The sequence below is a fragment of the Pseudonaja textilis genome, chromosome Z, assembly GCF_049901715.1.
Source record: "Pseudonaja textilis isolate UNSWEBS1 chromosome Z, rPseTex1.2, whole genome shotgun sequence".
Taxonomy (NCBI): Eukaryota; Metazoa; Chordata; class Lepidosauria; order Squamata; family Elapidae; genus Pseudonaja; species Pseudonaja textilis.
Genome location: NC_142008.1, coordinates 78,847,829 through 78,866,330, shown reverse-complemented (window position 1 = coordinate 78,866,330; position 18,502 = coordinate 78,847,829). Strand labels below are relative to the sequence as shown.

At 35.5% G+C, this 18,502-nt stretch overlaps 1 protein-coding gene across 7 annotated transcripts in view; it reads right to left on the bottom strand.

Moving 5' to 3' along the window:
• The window catches only part of TEX10 (testis expressed 10), a 60,290-nt gene extending 45,723 nt beyond the window's left edge, over nucleotides 1-14,567 (bottom strand). For 2 of the 7 annotated variants that reach the window (XM_026702354.2, XM_087917008.1), the window contains exons 1-6: nucleotides 14,434-14,567; nucleotides 11,939-12,127; nucleotides 10,725-11,434; nucleotides 8,170-8,413; nucleotides 6,416-6,528; nucleotides 2,878-3,116 (exon numbers count right to left, since the gene is read on the bottom strand). In XM_026702354.2, coding sequence (XP_026558139.1) covers nucleotides 2,878-3,116; nucleotides 6,416-6,528; nucleotides 8,170-8,413; nucleotides 10,725-11,434; nucleotides 11,939-12,118 — 1,486 coding nt within the window. In that variant the 5' untranslated portion in view covers nucleotides 12,119-12,127; nucleotides 14,434-14,567. Of the gene's footprint in view, nucleotides 1-2,877; nucleotides 3,117-6,415; nucleotides 6,529-8,169; nucleotides 8,414-10,724; nucleotides 11,435-11,938; nucleotides 12,128-12,301; nucleotides 12,396-14,374 lie in introns of those variants that run through there. The other 5 variants (XM_087917006.1, XM_026702353.2, XM_087917007.1 and 2 more) reach the window with 5 other exon arrangements.
• Nucleotides 14,568-18,502: the final 3,935 nt, after the last annotated feature.

Here is an 18,502-nt window from a genome sequence, read left to right as displayed (position 1 = left end):
ATTTTCCCATGTCATTATAGTTGTGCTTTTAAAGTTGTAGCAATGTTTGGGTAGAATCTCATCTGCCATCATCAGGCTTCTGTATTCTGTACACAGACAAACACAATACAGAAGCCTGATGATGGCAGATGAGATTCTGCCAAAACGTTGCTATAACTAAAAAGCACAACTACAATGATGTGGAAAATACCTGAACAAAAGCTGAATACTATATATATATATATATATATATATATATATATATATATATATATATATATATATATATATATATATATATATATACACACACACACACACACACACACACACACACGTATGTGTGTGTATGTATGTATGTATGTATGTATGTCTTGGCGTGTTCGGGTCTTTTCCCGTGTAAGATTGAGGGTATCTTGACAACATTTCAACGAGGTCCCACTCACCATCTTTAGGCTGGTGCTTTCGGCTTTGTGCTTGTGCGAGCAAAGCGTTATCGGAGCTGCAGTCTCTCTATAAATACTGGTGGGGAGGTTGGCTGTGTTGTTATTTCTTGATTGGTTGATGGAGTTGATGTTTCCATCAAAAGCATGAATAGAAGAGATGATTCCACCAGACTGTCAATTATTTGGAAGCCTGCACTCACAAACAAAAAAATCTCCACACCACAAGCCAGGAAAACACCTGGGCACAAACAGATCCCCTCTGATACCTCCAGCTCAAACACATCCCAACCAGGCACCCAGATGAAACCTAGCTTCTTAAGTAATGATAGCCGTCCATTTACCCGGAGCCAAGCTGCACTAAAGGCCTCCAATACAGGAACACAATGTTGCCAGCCAATCAAGACAAAAAAAGCCACAAAACAGACCGAAGATATTAGAAGCACCAATCAAACAGAACACAGCAAACTTCATGACCAATAAACACAGACCAAGACTCCCAGCCAATCAGGATGAAGAAAAAACCATTCTGGCACAGCAGTAGGCCAGCCCCAAATTTAAAACTGAGGCTGTGAAAGTCTGACTCAAAGACGAACACAATACAGAAGCCTGATGATGGCAGATGAGATTCTGCCGAAACGTTGCTACAACTTTAAAAGCACAACTATAATGACGTGGGAAAATACCTGAACAAAGCTGAATACCATACATGTAAGTACCCGCGAAACTTAAGAAAACATATATACATATACATACACATACACACACACATACACACACATATATGTATACATACATATATATATATATATATATATATATACATACATACATACATACATATACACACACACACACACACACACACACACACACACATACGTATGTATGTATGTATGTATGTATATATATATGTATATATGTAGGTCTAGGTGTATTCAGGTCTTTTCCCATGTAAGATTGAGAGTATCTTGGCAACGTTTCAAAAAGGTCCCACTCACTATCTTCAGGCTGGTGCTTTCGGCTTGTGCAAGCAAAGCGTGATCGGAGCTGCCGTCTCTCTATAAATACTGATGGGGAGGTTGGCTGTGTTGTCATTTCTTGATTTTTCCCATGTGTTGTCATTTATTGTCTTTTCCCATGTAAGATTAAGAGTATCTTGGCGACGTTTTGGCGAGGTCCCACTTAATCTTACACGGGAAAAGGCCCAAACACACCTAGATCTACATACCTGTACCTGTGAAAATCTATGAATATGAATATATATACATACATACATACATACATAATGTAAACATGTGAAAAAAGGGGTAGGAATATTAGATGTATATACGTTAATGTGTGGAAGACTGTAACATGTAACAAAGTACTCTAATATGCTCACTAAGTCTAATTTATAACACAGGCCCTCATCCAACTAATTTTGAGTGCTGCTGCACAGAATCCGGCAGCATTCTACATAGCAAGTTTGATATCTGAAAGCAACTGGATGGTGTAAAACTGTCCTTTGCAGCCTTCTATTTATGTAGCAATGGTAAGATGAGACTAATTTGAATATCTTTGCAATACAGGCACATGTAAAGCATACACTCTGTTATTTCTGTGTGTTCCGTTAGAAGGCATTGTCTCTCTGGAAGAGAAATCTTCCTGCATTGGCCTTCAAGAAAGTTAAGGGGAGGGAAGGGAATGACATCGTACCAGAGTAAAGGCTCTTTTTTGTTTAGATACCTCAAGTTTAGTCAGACATGCTCAAGGACAATAGAGTAATTGCTGGATTTTCTAGAAATAAAGTTTGGGATCCTGTCTGGAACCATCTGGTGCTCTGTGCCTGTTACACATTATTGTTGGGTTTCAGCATGATCACAACCAATACTGAGTAGAAGATCTCAGAAAAATCCAAAGAGATTTCAGTTGCTACTGCCTGCTTTCACGCATACCGAAAATCATTATTCTTAAAGGCCAAAGTGGGGAAAAAATTTTAAGCCAATAATTGAATAGAGTCATCCATTCCACCCTAAAATTCCATGAAACCTGATTGTAGACAGAAAGCGGCATTAGAGATACAATTAGAGATTGAAGAGTTAATCTTAAAAAATGTACAAATTCTAATGGTGCAAAATTGGAGAAAAGGTTTAACTGGGCACTAAAAGACACTGTGTTATTGGCTGTCGGTATTTAGTGGCAACTTCTTCCCTTAACATATTTAAAGGTGACAAATGATCTCATCTGTAGATTTTCAACAAGTCTCCTTGGGCTTTCCTACTCCCAGCAAAGCAAAGGACCACCCCCAGGAATTTGAAACAGGAGATTTGCCCAATTTTTTTAGGCATCTATGTTCTAGAAAGGCCTCTTGGGTTTCTAGAATAAATAATCTAGTGAAATTTTTCAAACTTATAACACAGCACCAAACAAAGTTTGGGAGATTATATTGCAGCATATATTCATATCATCTTACCTTTGTTTAGCTGGATTTCTAAAAGTCTCCAAGTCACTCTGAGCAATTTGTTCAGCTGCTTACTGTTTAATTTACAACCATCCTGAAGAGTTTCTATTACAAACTTTCTAATCAAGCCTAGCCAATGGGCATCCGTAGGCAATGTTGAAGTATTTGCAAACGAAACCATGATTTCACATAAAGTTAAATTCAGCAAGAGATGATCAATATTGTTTGAAGATGTCACATAATATTTGTTGCTAAAAGACACATATAACAGATGAATTTTTTTGAGTAAAAATGAAATCAAGTGTAACTTCTACAGCTTTAAGAATTTTTTTTCATTAGACCTATAATAAAAATGTTTTCTGTCATGGAACAAGCGCACCAGTGGTTTCTCTACTCTAAACCACTTCAGCAAAGGGCCAAATCTCTCTATATAAAAGCGAAATACCACTCACGTTTGTAAAGCCTACAAACTTGAAATTTGGCACATATGTTCCTCTTGGCTTCTAGGTGCTCATTAAGAAAGGATTTTTTGAAATGATCATCAGACCATTAGTATTTCGTATATTACTATTAACACCTGAAAAGAAATATGCTACAAATGCAAAACACAAGCTAGATGACTTTCAATTTTAGTTTTACAGCACCAAGCAGCTTTAGTACAGAACAGTTGAGCTAAGCCATGCCCAGGCTCCTTGCTGTCTCCTTCTTGCTCACACAGCAAATACTGTTTCAGTTTCCAAACAGTCCTCAACTCTTTCACACACTGACAGGACACTAGCCAGATGAATACTGATGGATGCTGGTAGGCAGAGGCAGATTTTCCCCCTCTTATTTTCTTCTCCAAAAACCTAAGCCCGACCACATAGTTTCATAGCAAAGCATGGGTATCGAGCTAGTTCTTTTATTAAAACTATGAATGAAAAAAACTCCCCCAGTTTCAATAAATAAAAAGACCCTAGAGATAATTCGAATAATAATCAAGAAAGACCCAACCAGAAAACAAAACACTTGACTAACACAATAAACTTCTAATCCATAAAACTATGATTTGGGAAAGGAATGATACTTCAAGCAAAAATATGCCAAGACTTTCTTTCTGTTGGCAGAATGTAGTTTTGCACTTTGCAATTAACCAAAGATCCAGTTAGTCAATTGAATCTGAAGATGAATGCACCAAACTTTTCTGGAAATTAAGGTCCCCAGTTCAGAAACAACCTTGTATAAAGTGATATATATATTTTAAAAAGCTATTTTCCAAGTAAATATAATTTGCTTCTCATTCTCAGACTAATATTAACATACAACTTGTACATGAAAGATAGAAAAGCCCATTAAGCTTTTCCCATCAATTTTCCCTAAAGATGAAGTCTCAGAGATGTCAGCTGGGCTGAATTAGATGCTCAGGTATATTTTTCCAACAGTGAGTATAATTTAGGGCTAGCTATACATCTTCCAGGCCTAAATTGTTTTCCGAGTCTAGACAGCCTAATTGTTCTCAGCATAAATATCCCGGCATTGATTTTATAGAAGTTACTTAAAACACCGATTAGTAAATTCATCAATTCTAATTCCCCTTAAGAATTACGACTGTTTAGTTTAGATTGCTAATGAGTGGAGTTTAGCATCAACATAGGTAAAAAAAGGGGGGGAAATTTGTTCCCAACGGGCAGAAATGCTTTGGATCAAAATATTTCTTGGTGCCTTTTCAGGGTTCACCTGATTAATGTATTAATGTAATCACAATGAAAAGCTGATTGCAAGCCATTTTCAAACAGAAGAGGATACAGTGTTCTCCTGAAGACAAAGGTGGTGTGCTTCCCAAATTGTTCAGTTCAACAGATCATAGAACTCAACATAACTGCAGCTGATCTCCAGAAAGTAAAATAATTATTTTATCTTGTAAATGTAACTAATTATTGTAAAACAAATCTAAAGAATTATTTTATATCTTATAAGATTATTCTCTTAAAGATTGTTGTTTAAGACAGTACCCTCCATTAAGGCATAAATGCTTTTTTCCAGTATATACACTCATAGTGAAATACTCTAGTTTGCACAAACAAGAGTATTGTTTTTGTTAAAAGGGAATAATATATGCTGCCATTACTAAATCAGATTTTCATTTAATCTGAAAAAATGTGTAAAGACTTTGGATTAGATATATATTCACCCTCATTTACCATCATACTCCTAATTTTGGTATTTAGATACAAACCTCACAAATAATTCCTAGGCAAAAGGTCACACATTCAGAACCCAAGATTAACAGCTGCTACCATAGCAACTCTGAATTATAACTTTCTACAAAATTTAAAAGATAAGGAAGAGCTATGTCCTTGATTCCTGGCTACACATTACCAACAATGTTTTTAGAATGCAAAGATCTCAGGAAGGACAATAATAGTCAGTTTAATTAATGGCACTGTAGCCTTTCCTACCATATTAAATGGAATCTATGTTGGCTATTCATCCCAGATAATTACATTTCATGTCCTTGGACTGAGGCATTTCTAAAGCTCTTTGTTAATGTCTGGTGGGCAAATTGAAATTGAGAGAGCAGTCCACCTAGCCAGCATTCAAATGCCTAAAATATGACATGGGGGGAGGTAATTGTAACTGTAACAATCATTTTTCTATGCCAAGCAGGTCTGCAATTTATTTTGTGCTCCCAGGACTGGACATGCCCTACCTCTTATTAAGGAAAGTAGTTTTCAAAAATTATTGACTAGACATCTGGGACCATGCAGTATTTGTGGTGGAGGTCAAGACTCTACTGCAAATAGTAATCTGTATTTTGGTGCAACATCAATTCTCTAGAGAACCTCCTAAGCATTTTCACATCGATGTAGGAATATACAGTACCACCATGTCCAAAGTAAAAAAGGAGCAACCTGCTTAGATCTATTGATTGGGGCTGAAGTTACAAAGATCATGCATTATTCTACAGAATGTCTTTATTTAGTCTATGCACATCCAGAATGTATTTCTTACTATAAGAACAAGTGATGAAGATAAGACACAGATTAAGAGCTGTATGATGCAAAAATCAACTTTCTGTGCAATCAAGTCATCTCCACAGCCATTCCCATTGTTATATTTTAAACAAGGACACCTATGATTATGGACTCTTAAAAGGTAAATGTAAAAGTTCCCCTTGTACATACATACTAGTTGTTTCCGGCTCTAGGGGGCGGTGCTCATCTCCATTACAAAGCCAAAGAGCCAGCGCTGTCCAAAGATGTCTCCATGGGCACGTGGCCGACATGATTAAATGCTGAAGGCACATGGAATGCTGTTACCAACCACCAAAGTGGTCCTTATTTTTCTACTTGCATTTTTACATCCTTTCAAACTGCTAAGTTGGCAGAAGCTGGGACAAGTAACGGGAGCTAACTCCGTTACGTGTGCTAGGGATTCAAATCACCGAACTGCTGACCTTTCTGATTGACAAGCTCAGCATCTTATCCACTGAGCCATTGCGTCCCTTTATGGACTGTTACAACCTATAAAATATCTCACTCTCCTGGCTATGTAACTGTCTCATTCATACCTTTTCAAATGATCTTTCTTTTTTTGTTTGATTGTTTCTTGGAAAGAGTAAGGAAAGTAAGACATAAAATGGTGCTTGAAATCGATCAGGTAATTTGCTCGAAGCCATATTTCCTGTTGAAAAAATATCAAGAGATAAACTATGGTAATCATTCTATCTAAGCACTTCCAACTAAAGTTTTATGAAAAGCAGAACATTTTCATAAGCTACTCCAACAAGTTAAACAGTTATAACATAAACATAAATTCAACATAATTATAGTATAACATAAATTAACATAACATATATTAAATAAATATAACATAAATAAATATATGTGTAACATAAACAAATGCTTACTATTTTCTTTAATCAACTGACAAAAATGAATTTTTTAATTCTACCAAACATTATAAAGCATAGAAGAAACACTTTACAAAAGAAAAGCCCTTAAACAAATGAAAGCAAATATACATAGCCCAGGATAATGTTGCAGCATCCAAACTGGCTCAGTCAATGGGCTCATAGGTTTACTCTTCTAAGCTTTTGGACTCATGTTGAAGTCCATCCTCAGAATGTGTGGTGACAAAGAAGTTTCCTGAGGAATTCTGGTGAGAGAGAAGTTCCTTGGGGATGGGCTTCAGCATGTGTCCGAAAGCTTGAAGACTAAACCTCTAGTCCAAGTGTCTGATCCAGACTGGATCCTGCAAATCCCTCAAAATTTGTAGTAAGGTACTATACTTGGACTACAGTGTGGCCACAGAAATCTATGCTGAAATTCAATCTAAAGCCTCTGTTGTCTGCCCCTGAGAACATTAGGAAAAGATGCTATTTAATTAGACTAGCAATAACTTTGAAAATGGAAATTTCTTTGTAGGATTAATAATTCTTGGACCTGGGTCTTGTGTGTGAATTTGGGAGCTGTAGCTTTACAACATTATTTCTAAACATGCAGTATGTATATATCTATATCCCCTGGACTTTGAATTCTGAAATGTCCCTGGAACACGTCTGACTATAATGCTCATTTAGCTTGTTTCCTAATCACATCTGTAATTATTCTTTGTACTATTTTGGTAAACATGCAATAAAACATTCATAACTGTAAGTCAGGGGTGTCAAATTCGATTTCACTGAGGGCTGCATCAGGGCTGGGTTTGACCTCAGGAGGCTAGGGTGGGCGTGGCCAGCTTAACATCACTTGTGTCGGGGTGCCTGTGATGGCCCGGGCGCTCTGCCAGTGAAAATGGGCTCCTGATGGGCTCCTCCGTTTTTGGCTGTGATGGCTTCCTGCAACCCTCTGCCAGTGAAAACGGACCTCTGGAAAGCCATAGGCAGCCCTCCTGAGCTCTATTTTTGCTGGCAGAGGCACTGCGGGCTGGTCTTTTGTCGTTTCTAGGGAAATCCCGTGGGCCAGATCTAAACACCCTGCTGGCCGGATCTGGCTCTCGGGCCTTGAGTTGACACCTCTGCTCTACGTAATAGTATTTAAGTAATTAATTTTTCTTGAGTTCAGCCCATAAATTTTCAATGTGAAATTTGAAAAGCTAATCCTGCTCCCCACATAAAATCTGCCTATTTTGAGGAAGAAAAACATTTAATATCAAATTTTTAGATAATCTAATCTCTTAAATTCATATTATACGTTCTGACTACTTGAATTTAATGCTATCTAAATAGAGAAACTCTATTAAAAATTAACATATTTTTCATCATATTTATATAGCAGACAATGCACTTCCAATATTCATAGTTTCAGCAATTTAGCTTCTTACCATCTCATATGGATCTTTGTTTTGTTTTGCAAGCTTCCACAACAAATGAATGATACCAAATACTGCCTCCATAATTTGCTGAGATCCAGGTTCCAGAATATTTCCAAGAACTGGAGCTGCAAGTTGTGTAGGAGAAGCTTCAACCGAACAATCAAGTAGTAATGGTATTATTACTTGAATGAAACCTTTTAAATTGCTCATGGATGCCAGACCTTTTTCATCATTACTTGTCATGCTTAAAGACCTAAAAAACAAAGACTTCACTTTTTCTTCTCTTTTGTATCCAAAATATTTACTCAGAACTAAATGTTATTAAATGTATTTAAGGGTATATTCCTAAGCATATTGACCAAAACAAGACTTAACATATATATATATAATGCATCAGCATACTAAATATTTCAGAACTAGTTAGGAAATAATCTGATTTACAAATAGCAGTCCAGAGTCAGTTTGTAGGAAAAATGGAGAGCATAGAAATTTAATAAATTAAAATAATGTTAAATATTGCTTCTGAAATAATATGTGTATTATTTACATAATTCCCTATGCAACACAATAGAAAATTAAATGACATCTGCCTGCTAAATTGAAGCATATTTACTATTGATCTGCACTTGTTTATACATTAGATTCAAAATAAGAAAATTGGAGATTTTTTCAATCAGCACGTCTTTTTTGGCAGAAATAATAATGTTCAACATTTCCAGTATAAAGTTTTTTCTATTCCTACTTTGGGAATATTGTCACATATTATCTTCTTGGCAAACATATTTTGCAAGGAAGAGTTGGAACATTTAAAACATTCTATATGTCTTATGTATCACCACTGATTTCTAAAATAGCCAAGTCTGAGAGCTCTCTGGGCCATTCAAAATCTTTATTTTCTAAGAATTCAAGATCAGTTTGGAAGTAAAATTTATAGAACGTAGAATAGAATTGGAAAGGAGCTTGATGGTCTTCTAGTCCAACTTCCTGCTCAAGCAGGAGACCCTATGCCATTTCAGTTACATAATTGTCCAGTCTCTTTTTGAAAGCCTCCAGTGATGGAGCATCCACAACTTCTGAAAGCAAGTTGGGTCCATTAATTGATTGCTCTCAGCATTACGAAATTTCTCTTTAATTCTAGGATGCTGATCTCTTTTGGTTATCCATCCTTGTTTCTCGTCTTACTTTTTGGGGCTTTGAAAAACAGTTTTGAGCCTCCCTTGCCTTTGTAGGAGCCCCTCAAATATTGGAACAGTGCTGTCTCCCCTAGTACTCCTTTTCATTAAACTAGACATATCTAATTCCGCTAACCATTCTTCATGTTTTAGCCGCCAGTTCCCTAATTATTTTTGTTGCTCTTCTTTGCATTCTTTCCAGAATCTCAACATCTTCTTTACATTATGAAGACCAGAATTGGATGCAGTATTCCAAATTCTGTCTAAGGGTTTGTAAAGTGGTACTAGAACTTCATGTGATCTTGAGTCTATCCCTCTGTTAATTGCATTTTTGTCCTATTGAAATGAAATTAATTTTTAACTTTTAGCTTCAATTTTTTCATTGATTGTGGAGTATTAGATGTAGCATAGGGCTTCAAATTCACAGCCCATGGCCGGATGCATCATGCGCTGGCCAAGTTCACGCTCCGTTTAACCAAGGGGGTAAAGTCACAATACGTCATGTGATGATGCAAGTTTGACACCCGATCTAGGATATGTTGATATTTGAATCCATTTTTTTCTTTCACTCATACAATTTTTCCTGTGCCACAAATTGTCATCTATTCTAAAACATAACAGAATCATCCCCAAGTTTATCCATTGGTCAAGTGTGTTTCCTGCCAGGATAGAATAAAATAGTCTTTAATGCAGTCACTACTAAGTACGGTATAATTTCACAAAATCATAGGATTGGAATAGACTTCGGAGGTCTTCTAGTCCAACCCACTGCCCAAGGCAGAAGTCCTGATGCTGTCTCAGAAAAATGGTTGTCCAATGTTTTCTTGAAAACTTCCAGTGATTGAGAACCCACAATTTCAGGAAACAAGCTGTTCCATTGATTAATTCTCTGTCTGGAAATTTCTATTTTAAGTTTGGATTTCCCTCTGATGAGGTTCTACCTATTACTTCCTGTCCTACCTCAGGTTCTATGGAGAGTAAATCAATGCTCTCTTCCTATTATTGGGTAGTGGTAATGTCTCTCCTACACACTGTTCTATTTTACCAAAAAGTAGAAGGTAGACTATTTTATGAAATATGGAAATCTAACTATACTATATTCACAGCCTTTTCTTGGTCCACTAATTTAATCACTTTATCAAAAATAATACAATTTTTTGGGTATAACTTATATTTAACAAACCCATGCTGCATTCTGGGAATCACCTTTTTCCTAGAATCAGAGAAAAAATAAAATACATTTTTTTACAAAAGCAAAATCACACTGAAGTGTTCTAACCTTTCAACAAATAATGCATAATTACATTTTAAAATAGTATAATAAATCATAACAGTTTTATTGACTTGTTTGGTAAACAATAACTAAGTATACCATTTTAAACTAGTTCTTACCTTAGTGTAAACAATGGATTAATTTTAGGATATAAGTCACCATTTTCACACAACTGGATGTGCTGTTGGCTGGCGGCATGATCTTGCCAATTAACACATAAGGACTTCTGAATTCCTATACTATGAGTTCGCTCTTTCTGCCCCTCACTGTCAATTTCTGCTGCACTAGAATCTTCTACCAAGATCTGGAGGAATTTTTGGAGCCTAACTAGAACATTCAGCCTCCACTGTTGAGAGATCATTCTGCGGTTAAGATTAACAGAAATCATCCAACATATTTTATCTCTACTTTTCTGCTGTGTTGACAGTTGCTGATGAGAAATAAGTTCCACAAAGTTATTCAGTAATATAGTACTGCGATCCCTCAGGAGAGTAGGGTATTCCTTCAAAAATATATCCAATATCTTCAGAGAATCTTCCTGAATTTCTTCACTTATGTGAGTCATGGCACTAGAAAGATGAGCACTCATTAAAGGGAAGAAAGGAGAGATATGCTCAGCTCGTATTTTGGGAGCCAGGAACTGAAGAAGGCAGACTGCTGCTTTTCGCACATTAGAGTCCTTGTCTGTAAACACAGCTGCTAACTCACTCAGTATATTTGAAAGGTGAGCATCAATTATGAATGGATATTGAGACAGCAGGTCCTTGAGTCCAAAAAGTGCACTTTGTTTAACTCCTGCACTATAGTGATTCATCTGTGAAAGCAGATCCTAAAATATAAATTCAAAATAAAACATTTCTGTTAATACTTTTTGCATTGTAAAATGTTTTAGATATATCACATTATATTTTAAGCATTTTCTTTTGCAACTGCTTCTTAAAAGTATATTTTTTAAAAATTGGTAGTGAGATAATTGATTGAAAATTGTAACATAAAGAGCTGAGTGTGATATGCAGGAATAATTGACATAAAGCAGAGAAAGCTATAATTTATAACAGACAATACATTATGGTGACTAAAAATTAGAGTCATTCTAACTGTAACATCATTGTTCAACTAAATTAAATGAAAAAAACATGGAGCACTTAAAATTATAGAGAGATCTGGACTATATATGGAAATGAAATACTTATTAGATTACATAGAAATCTGGACGATATATGGAAAAATGCTCTTTTCCATGTCTAAAAAAATGCTTAGTTTTACAAAAGTTAATTTTCTGTTAAAATTGGTCTGAAACAATCAGTCATGGTACCCAAACTTTTGTTTTTACCTTTATATTAAGTTTTCTATTATTTGTTGGAAGTATACTACCCTGTCTCAGCTGCTCAGGAAGATGTATATTCTTTGTTCTGAAATTTGTGTCAGTTGCATTTTCCAGTCGAGGCTTCTTCTTTCCAACTTTTAATTTCAGTTTATGAAAATCTTCTTGATGTTTTCTCTTTTTAGTCATTTTGATATTCTGCACAAAAAAGTGAACATCCTTAGAGAAAAAATTACTTGCAGTTGCACTGAAAAGTAAAATATTCATTGAGATATTGTATTTAAAACTGAATAGTCAAATCTCTTAGTTCATATCAAATCTAAATAAAGGACAAGTTTTATTGTATCTTACTCATTTCCCAACATAAGTTACCTGAGTATCCACGAACAAGGCTATCCTCTTCTAAGAAAAACTGAGAATTAAAATACATCGCATTTGGCTGCCATACTAGAGATTCTAGCAGGAAAAACAATTTTATTTTAATCCATTTTTTATTATAAAAATGAAGTTAACGCACTGGACAAATAAAAATAATTTTGCATTAACACAACATAAATTAATATTACATTTACATAGATAACTAATTCAATGCAAACCTCTAAAAAAATCTATATTAAAATCATAATACAGTATAAAATCCAAGATGCACAACTATATAAGGCACAGAAGTACTGATCCTTTTTTTTTTACTCTAGAAAAACATTTATTTGACAAACATTTATGTTTGGTATTCAGCTTTTATTAGGAGTATTTTCCCCGTCATTATAGGTTGTGCTTTTAAAGTTATAGCAACATTTCGGCAGAATCTCATCTGCCATCATCAGGCTTCTACAGAAGCCTGATGATGGCAGATGAGATTCTGTCAAACATGCTATAACTAAACACAACTATAATGACGGGGAAAATACCAAAACAAAGCTGAATACCATACTATACATACATACATACATACACACACACACACACACACACACACACACACATTTTACAGCATATATTGAGCAATGGTTATTTTTTTTTTAATCTTTATCATTGACGTGATCTGCCTTGTTACAATAACTCCTTCGTTCTTTTAATGTTTTAATTTCTCTATATAGTTTTCGATTAAATGCACGTCTTCTGTCATTTCCATAACTTATCCAAATATCAAATATTACCTTTTCTTTAACCACTCGTACCAAATCTTCTATATTTCATAATAGTCACTATCTTGTTTATTTTTTAACAGTTTGGTTAGGCTATCCATCTCAGAGCATTCATGCATTTTTTTAATTACCATATCCTTTGAAGGATGGAAGAGAGTTTCCAGTTTTGTGCGTAGATTATTCTGACCGCAGTTATGATGTGCAAAATTAAATATTGATATTTTTTCTCCATGTTTGAATCTATCATATTTAGCAGAAAGGTTTTGGGTTCAAGTTTTAAATTTTGTTTTGTTATATTTAAAATCCAATTTCTAATATTTCTCCAAAATTTCTGAGCACATGGGCAAGTCCATCACATGTGAAAATACGTTCCTTGTGCGTAGTTACATTTCCAACAGTTGGGTGGTAGGTTGGGGAACATCTTAGCCAGTCTTGCAGGAGGTAGGTGCCAGCAATGAACCATTTTATATAAGTTTTCTTTATACGAGACTGACATGGTTAATTTGTAATTTGTTTGCCAAATGTGTTCCCACTTATCTAATTTAAGAGGTACTGATCTTAATGATGTCTGGATGAACACTATTTCATAAAATGAAACTAAAAGATGGTTGAAAGTAAGTATTGAAAACATATATATTCACCATCAGTGTTAATTCAGATATAATAGAACCAAATAGAAGATATGACTAACTCATTTTCTTATTCTAATATTCTGTTCAAAATTAGAATCAGTTCTTTAACTGTTGAAAAAATAAAACCTGACAATGTTACAATGTCATGGTTAAAACTGACCTATTTAAAGATTATCTGCTGGAAACAGTAAACTCTTTTAAATATGAATACTGGAAACACTATCTTTCATTTTAAGTTTTAAAAAAATGAGTCCAAGAAGCGCTCCTCAACAGGAATACCGTAAATCAGCCTGAAACATAAACTTGATGAAAAATCTAATTTAAACTCAAATATGGAAATTCTCCGCCTCGGCTAAATATGCACCATGTTTAAATACTCTTTTAAAAGGACTGTCTTGGCCTACCGCCCGAAAAACACCTAAGTGGTTAGCAGGGACCTCTTGTGTCCAAAGAATCTAAAGACTTGTTATTTTGCAGAGCTACTCTCAGAGCAACCTTTCCTTTCAAGGGAAAGGAAAGCTTCTGAGCCACCGAAGACCCACTCGGCGGCAGGCAAACGGGAGCAGGAGATTAGAGGAAGACGTCCTTAACAGAATCTCTCTCAGAAAAGCCCGGGGCACGGAAAGAGTTGGGCCTAAGCAGGCTCCGTTTATAAATGTCCTTTATACCTTCCAGGGAAAGCTTGCTCCTCACGTCTAGTTTTCCTCACGCAAAGCGACTCACCCACCCTGTCCCGATCAATGAAACAATCTACGGTCGTTCACGATAGCTGCCTTCGAGATTTCCTTCCGAGTCAAAGTCCCGCATCCGGTCACATTTTCCGGAAGTCGCGGTGACGTTTTCTCGTTAACGCGGCTCGCGGCAGTTCGGGATTGTGTTGTCGAAACCGGAGGTTCCTTAATTGAGCGGAAAGGGAATGGAAAGGAATACCTCGGCTTCTGCTCAGCAAGAGCAAAATAGCAGTATAATTTACACGGGAAGTGTACAGTTATATACCAAACAGATTTTCGAATTGCGGTCAATCCTCGTCTATGTTAATGTTTCCCAAACCCGGCACGTATCTTAAAATTGGGACAGTAAAGCTAAGGAAACGGTTTCTTCATAACCTCATTCAAGAATGTAATAAGGCTACATAAGAATCTAAGGGGGCTTCGTGGCATCAGAATCATATACAATCATAATTGTTGCATTGCAGTCATGTGAAACCATCTTTAAATCACAACATAATGCTTAGAGCCATAACATTCATGGGCCTTTGGTCTACTAAAATGAAACATGATTTTTAAATAGGTTTCCCCTGAAATTATTCTCAATTTCAGACTACCATTCTCAAATTACAGAACAAGCAAAAATATTCATACAGGTTTGTGTTTGTGCCAATGTGATGCAAAAATGTGTAATTGGCATTTTCATAGATTCAGAACAAAGCAGAAACTACACAATATGTCACATCGTGAATAAAGGCAAATATACCTGTCCCAGGATAATGTTGGCAGGTCCTATCTTGTTTGGTCACTGGGACCAAAAGTTTAGTTTTCAAAGGTTTCATATTAACGATGGAGCACATTTTTCAGGAACTTCAGTCTACCAGAATATATGCTTTGGGCTATTTTATGGGTAATATTTATGTGCTGCCTGGTTGTGTGTGGCTTTTTGTTGATTGGGGCTATTAAGTCCTTGACTGTTGTGCACTTACCCAGATTTGATACTGCAATGTCGCAAAACACAAATACACATACAGGCAGTCCTTGCCTTATGTCCACTCATTCGGAGCCCATTCAAAATTATTGTGACATTGAAAAAAATGGACTTATGACTAGTCCTGGAAGTTTCAGCATCTCAGCTCCCCCACAGTCATGTGATCGCAAAATGACCCCCAGGTTCACCTTGCCCTTATAACATTGCAGCAAGCCAGTCATCTGATCATCATTTGGGACCTCAGCTGATTTCCCACAACAAAGTCAATGGGAAGCAGGCTGAGAATATCACAAATTCTTCTAATAAGTTGCGCAAACTGCTTTTTCTCCTGAGGAGCCTATTCTTCCATACCACCTTCTTTGTAGTATAGACATTTACCCTTTGTAGCGAGGCCACTCTGAGCTTTCCCAAAACTTATTTGACCCATAAACAGTGTTTGCTAGCCTACCTATGCCTTGTAACAGCTGGTAACTACAACCTCCATTCCCCAAGAGCACCTTCCACCACCCAACCCCAGTACTCCCACATTCCTTGTCTGGGACTCCATTTTTTATGGTTTAGTGACCGGTGTTGTCCTGGGATTATGATGGCAACCAGAATTGTTGTTGCACATTATATCATGTTTTACAACCATATCATCCAATTGTATCAATTATACAACCAGAAACTTTACATGATGGAAAGGGATGACTTTAAGTGCTTGTTGCTCTCTGAACCTGATGGCTTTCTTGCAGTGTTTCATTACCAAACTAAACATCAAATTGGATTTGCTCTTATTTTTATATACTAGTGGCTTGCCCTGCCAGCATTGGTAGGAGTGTCCTTAGTGGTTCTTTGGTTCTGCTATGCAGTTTATTAGAGATTTATATTTGACACTACTGGGCAGGGCACACTGTCATGGGTATTCGTGCAGAAAGAATAATTGTTCCTTGATGGAAAAGTGCCTACATGCAAATTTCTCCCATTTGTGTGCTTTATGAAGTATTTGATTTTCATATGTGGTATTGACAGAAAAAATATTTATAGGTCAGAGTTGAACTGTGAGGTCCTGGGGACTCCGAATTTGGTGGTTTTCTTGCAGACGCTTTGCTAAACAAACTAGACAATTAACAAAGATGATTTTCTTATTTATAAGTTGGATTGCATCATAGCATAACTCAAAAATATGTATGAGACACAGAAGAAATTTAGAAATATAATTGTTTTAAACTTGCATGATTGTCTTGGTCAGACATATATCAGATGCATGCATAAGGAAGATGTAATATTTTTTCAAAATCTATCTGACTTGATTTAATTGAATTTATATAGCCATTCATCTCACAAGTGACTATGTCTGGCACACACAATTTAAAATGTCAAGACAATTAACAGTGAAAAAACTAAAACATTTAAATATAATTAAAACATTTTAAAACTATAAATAAAACAAAAATTACAGAAGAATGGATTCCAAAAATAACCAAAAATATAACCATTTAACTGTTTAGTATTCTCAATCATTATATACTTTTAGAATTCCTCACTAGATTAAAATACAGCATGATGGTTCTAGTAATTTTGTGATTAATAATCAGAATGTGATAACAAATGAGATGTGCTTATTCTTTAGGATTTTTTTGTCCTCTCCAGTTTTTAATATGGACCTCAGCAGACAAAATTATTTTGAGGTATTCCACCAGTGTATCAATAGTATATACAGCTTTACCTCCATCTTCAAACTTTTGAGCTCAATAAATTATCAGAAACCCTAAATAATACGGATGTACCAAGATATTCCTGTCAAATGTTGCACAAAAGGTGAGAGCCATAAGCCATTCTCCCAAGGCTGTGCTTTGTTTCTCCTTGCCTGCTTCCTTTTCTACAGACACAAATGTTTTTTAAGACAACTGTTCTATAATTCTCCTTTGTGATATTTTTTTAATATGTTTATTGAAAGTTTCAAAACAAAAAAAGAATATATTTTAAAAAACATTTTCATAGCAGTGTACATTTCTATTAGTGTCAATTAAAGTCATTTGTTACAAGTAAATCTACAACTATATAACTATACTTTTTTATGTTATTATTACAATTATAATACAATATTTATTTAATTGATTAATTATATCTCTTTACATACATACATAGCTATATATACATTTATCCCTATTTCCATTTTCCCTTGTTTGTTTAATCAGTTTCACTAGACATCTCTACTTCCTTTTTATACAACCATTTGTACCATATATTCAGTTGCTAGGGAAAAAAATGAAGTTTCATCCTTATATCATGAACTTCTCAGAAACATTTGCTATGCAATGCAAAATGCTGTAATAAAACTTTTGCCCAATCTATCAGCACACTTCTAATGGTTTTTTTAAAAGTGGGCTTTGGTAAGCATTAAAAAGTACACGAACCAATAATATAATTCAATGAGTGAGAGAAGGAAAACTTCTATTAGAAACAAAATCATTCCTGTCCCCGGTTATCTAAAAATATGTGCATGAAGAAACAGATAAATTACAAGGACAGCTTTTGAATTAAGACATATTGTGAAAGTCACAGCTGCTTTAGCCAGTCAAGAAGAGGTGTTTCATTATTAAAGCATATTGTAGTGCACTTCTTTTAAAATGTTTTGCACACCCAACTTCCCAATGTACAGTAATACATTTAAAATTATTTTTTTAAAAAATCAAATATCTTGATTCGTAAAAAGGACATTCAAGCTTGCCAAATTAGTGTATGAACAATCTAGTCCTCCAGCTGAATTGTTTGTTAATGTTAGCTAAATAAAGTTTCCATCTTTAGAAATGCTACATTTCTATAAATCAGTTTCTAAACTCACAATAATTCTTGTCTGAATGTGAGCTACGGAGGAAAGATTAATGGAAAAGAATATTAGCTCAGCTTGAATTATGCAGTCTGAGTTGGCTGGTTGCTTGCAAATGTTTTGTTACGGACAATATTTTCAGTACTCAGTATTTAAGATTACCTAATCAGGTAACGCAACATTTGCAAGGAAAGAACCAACCCCCGGAAGCACGGGAGAAAACAGCTGAGGGGAGTAGGACGGACTCTATCCAAGTAGGGGGCGTGCATAAGCGAACCAACGTGAC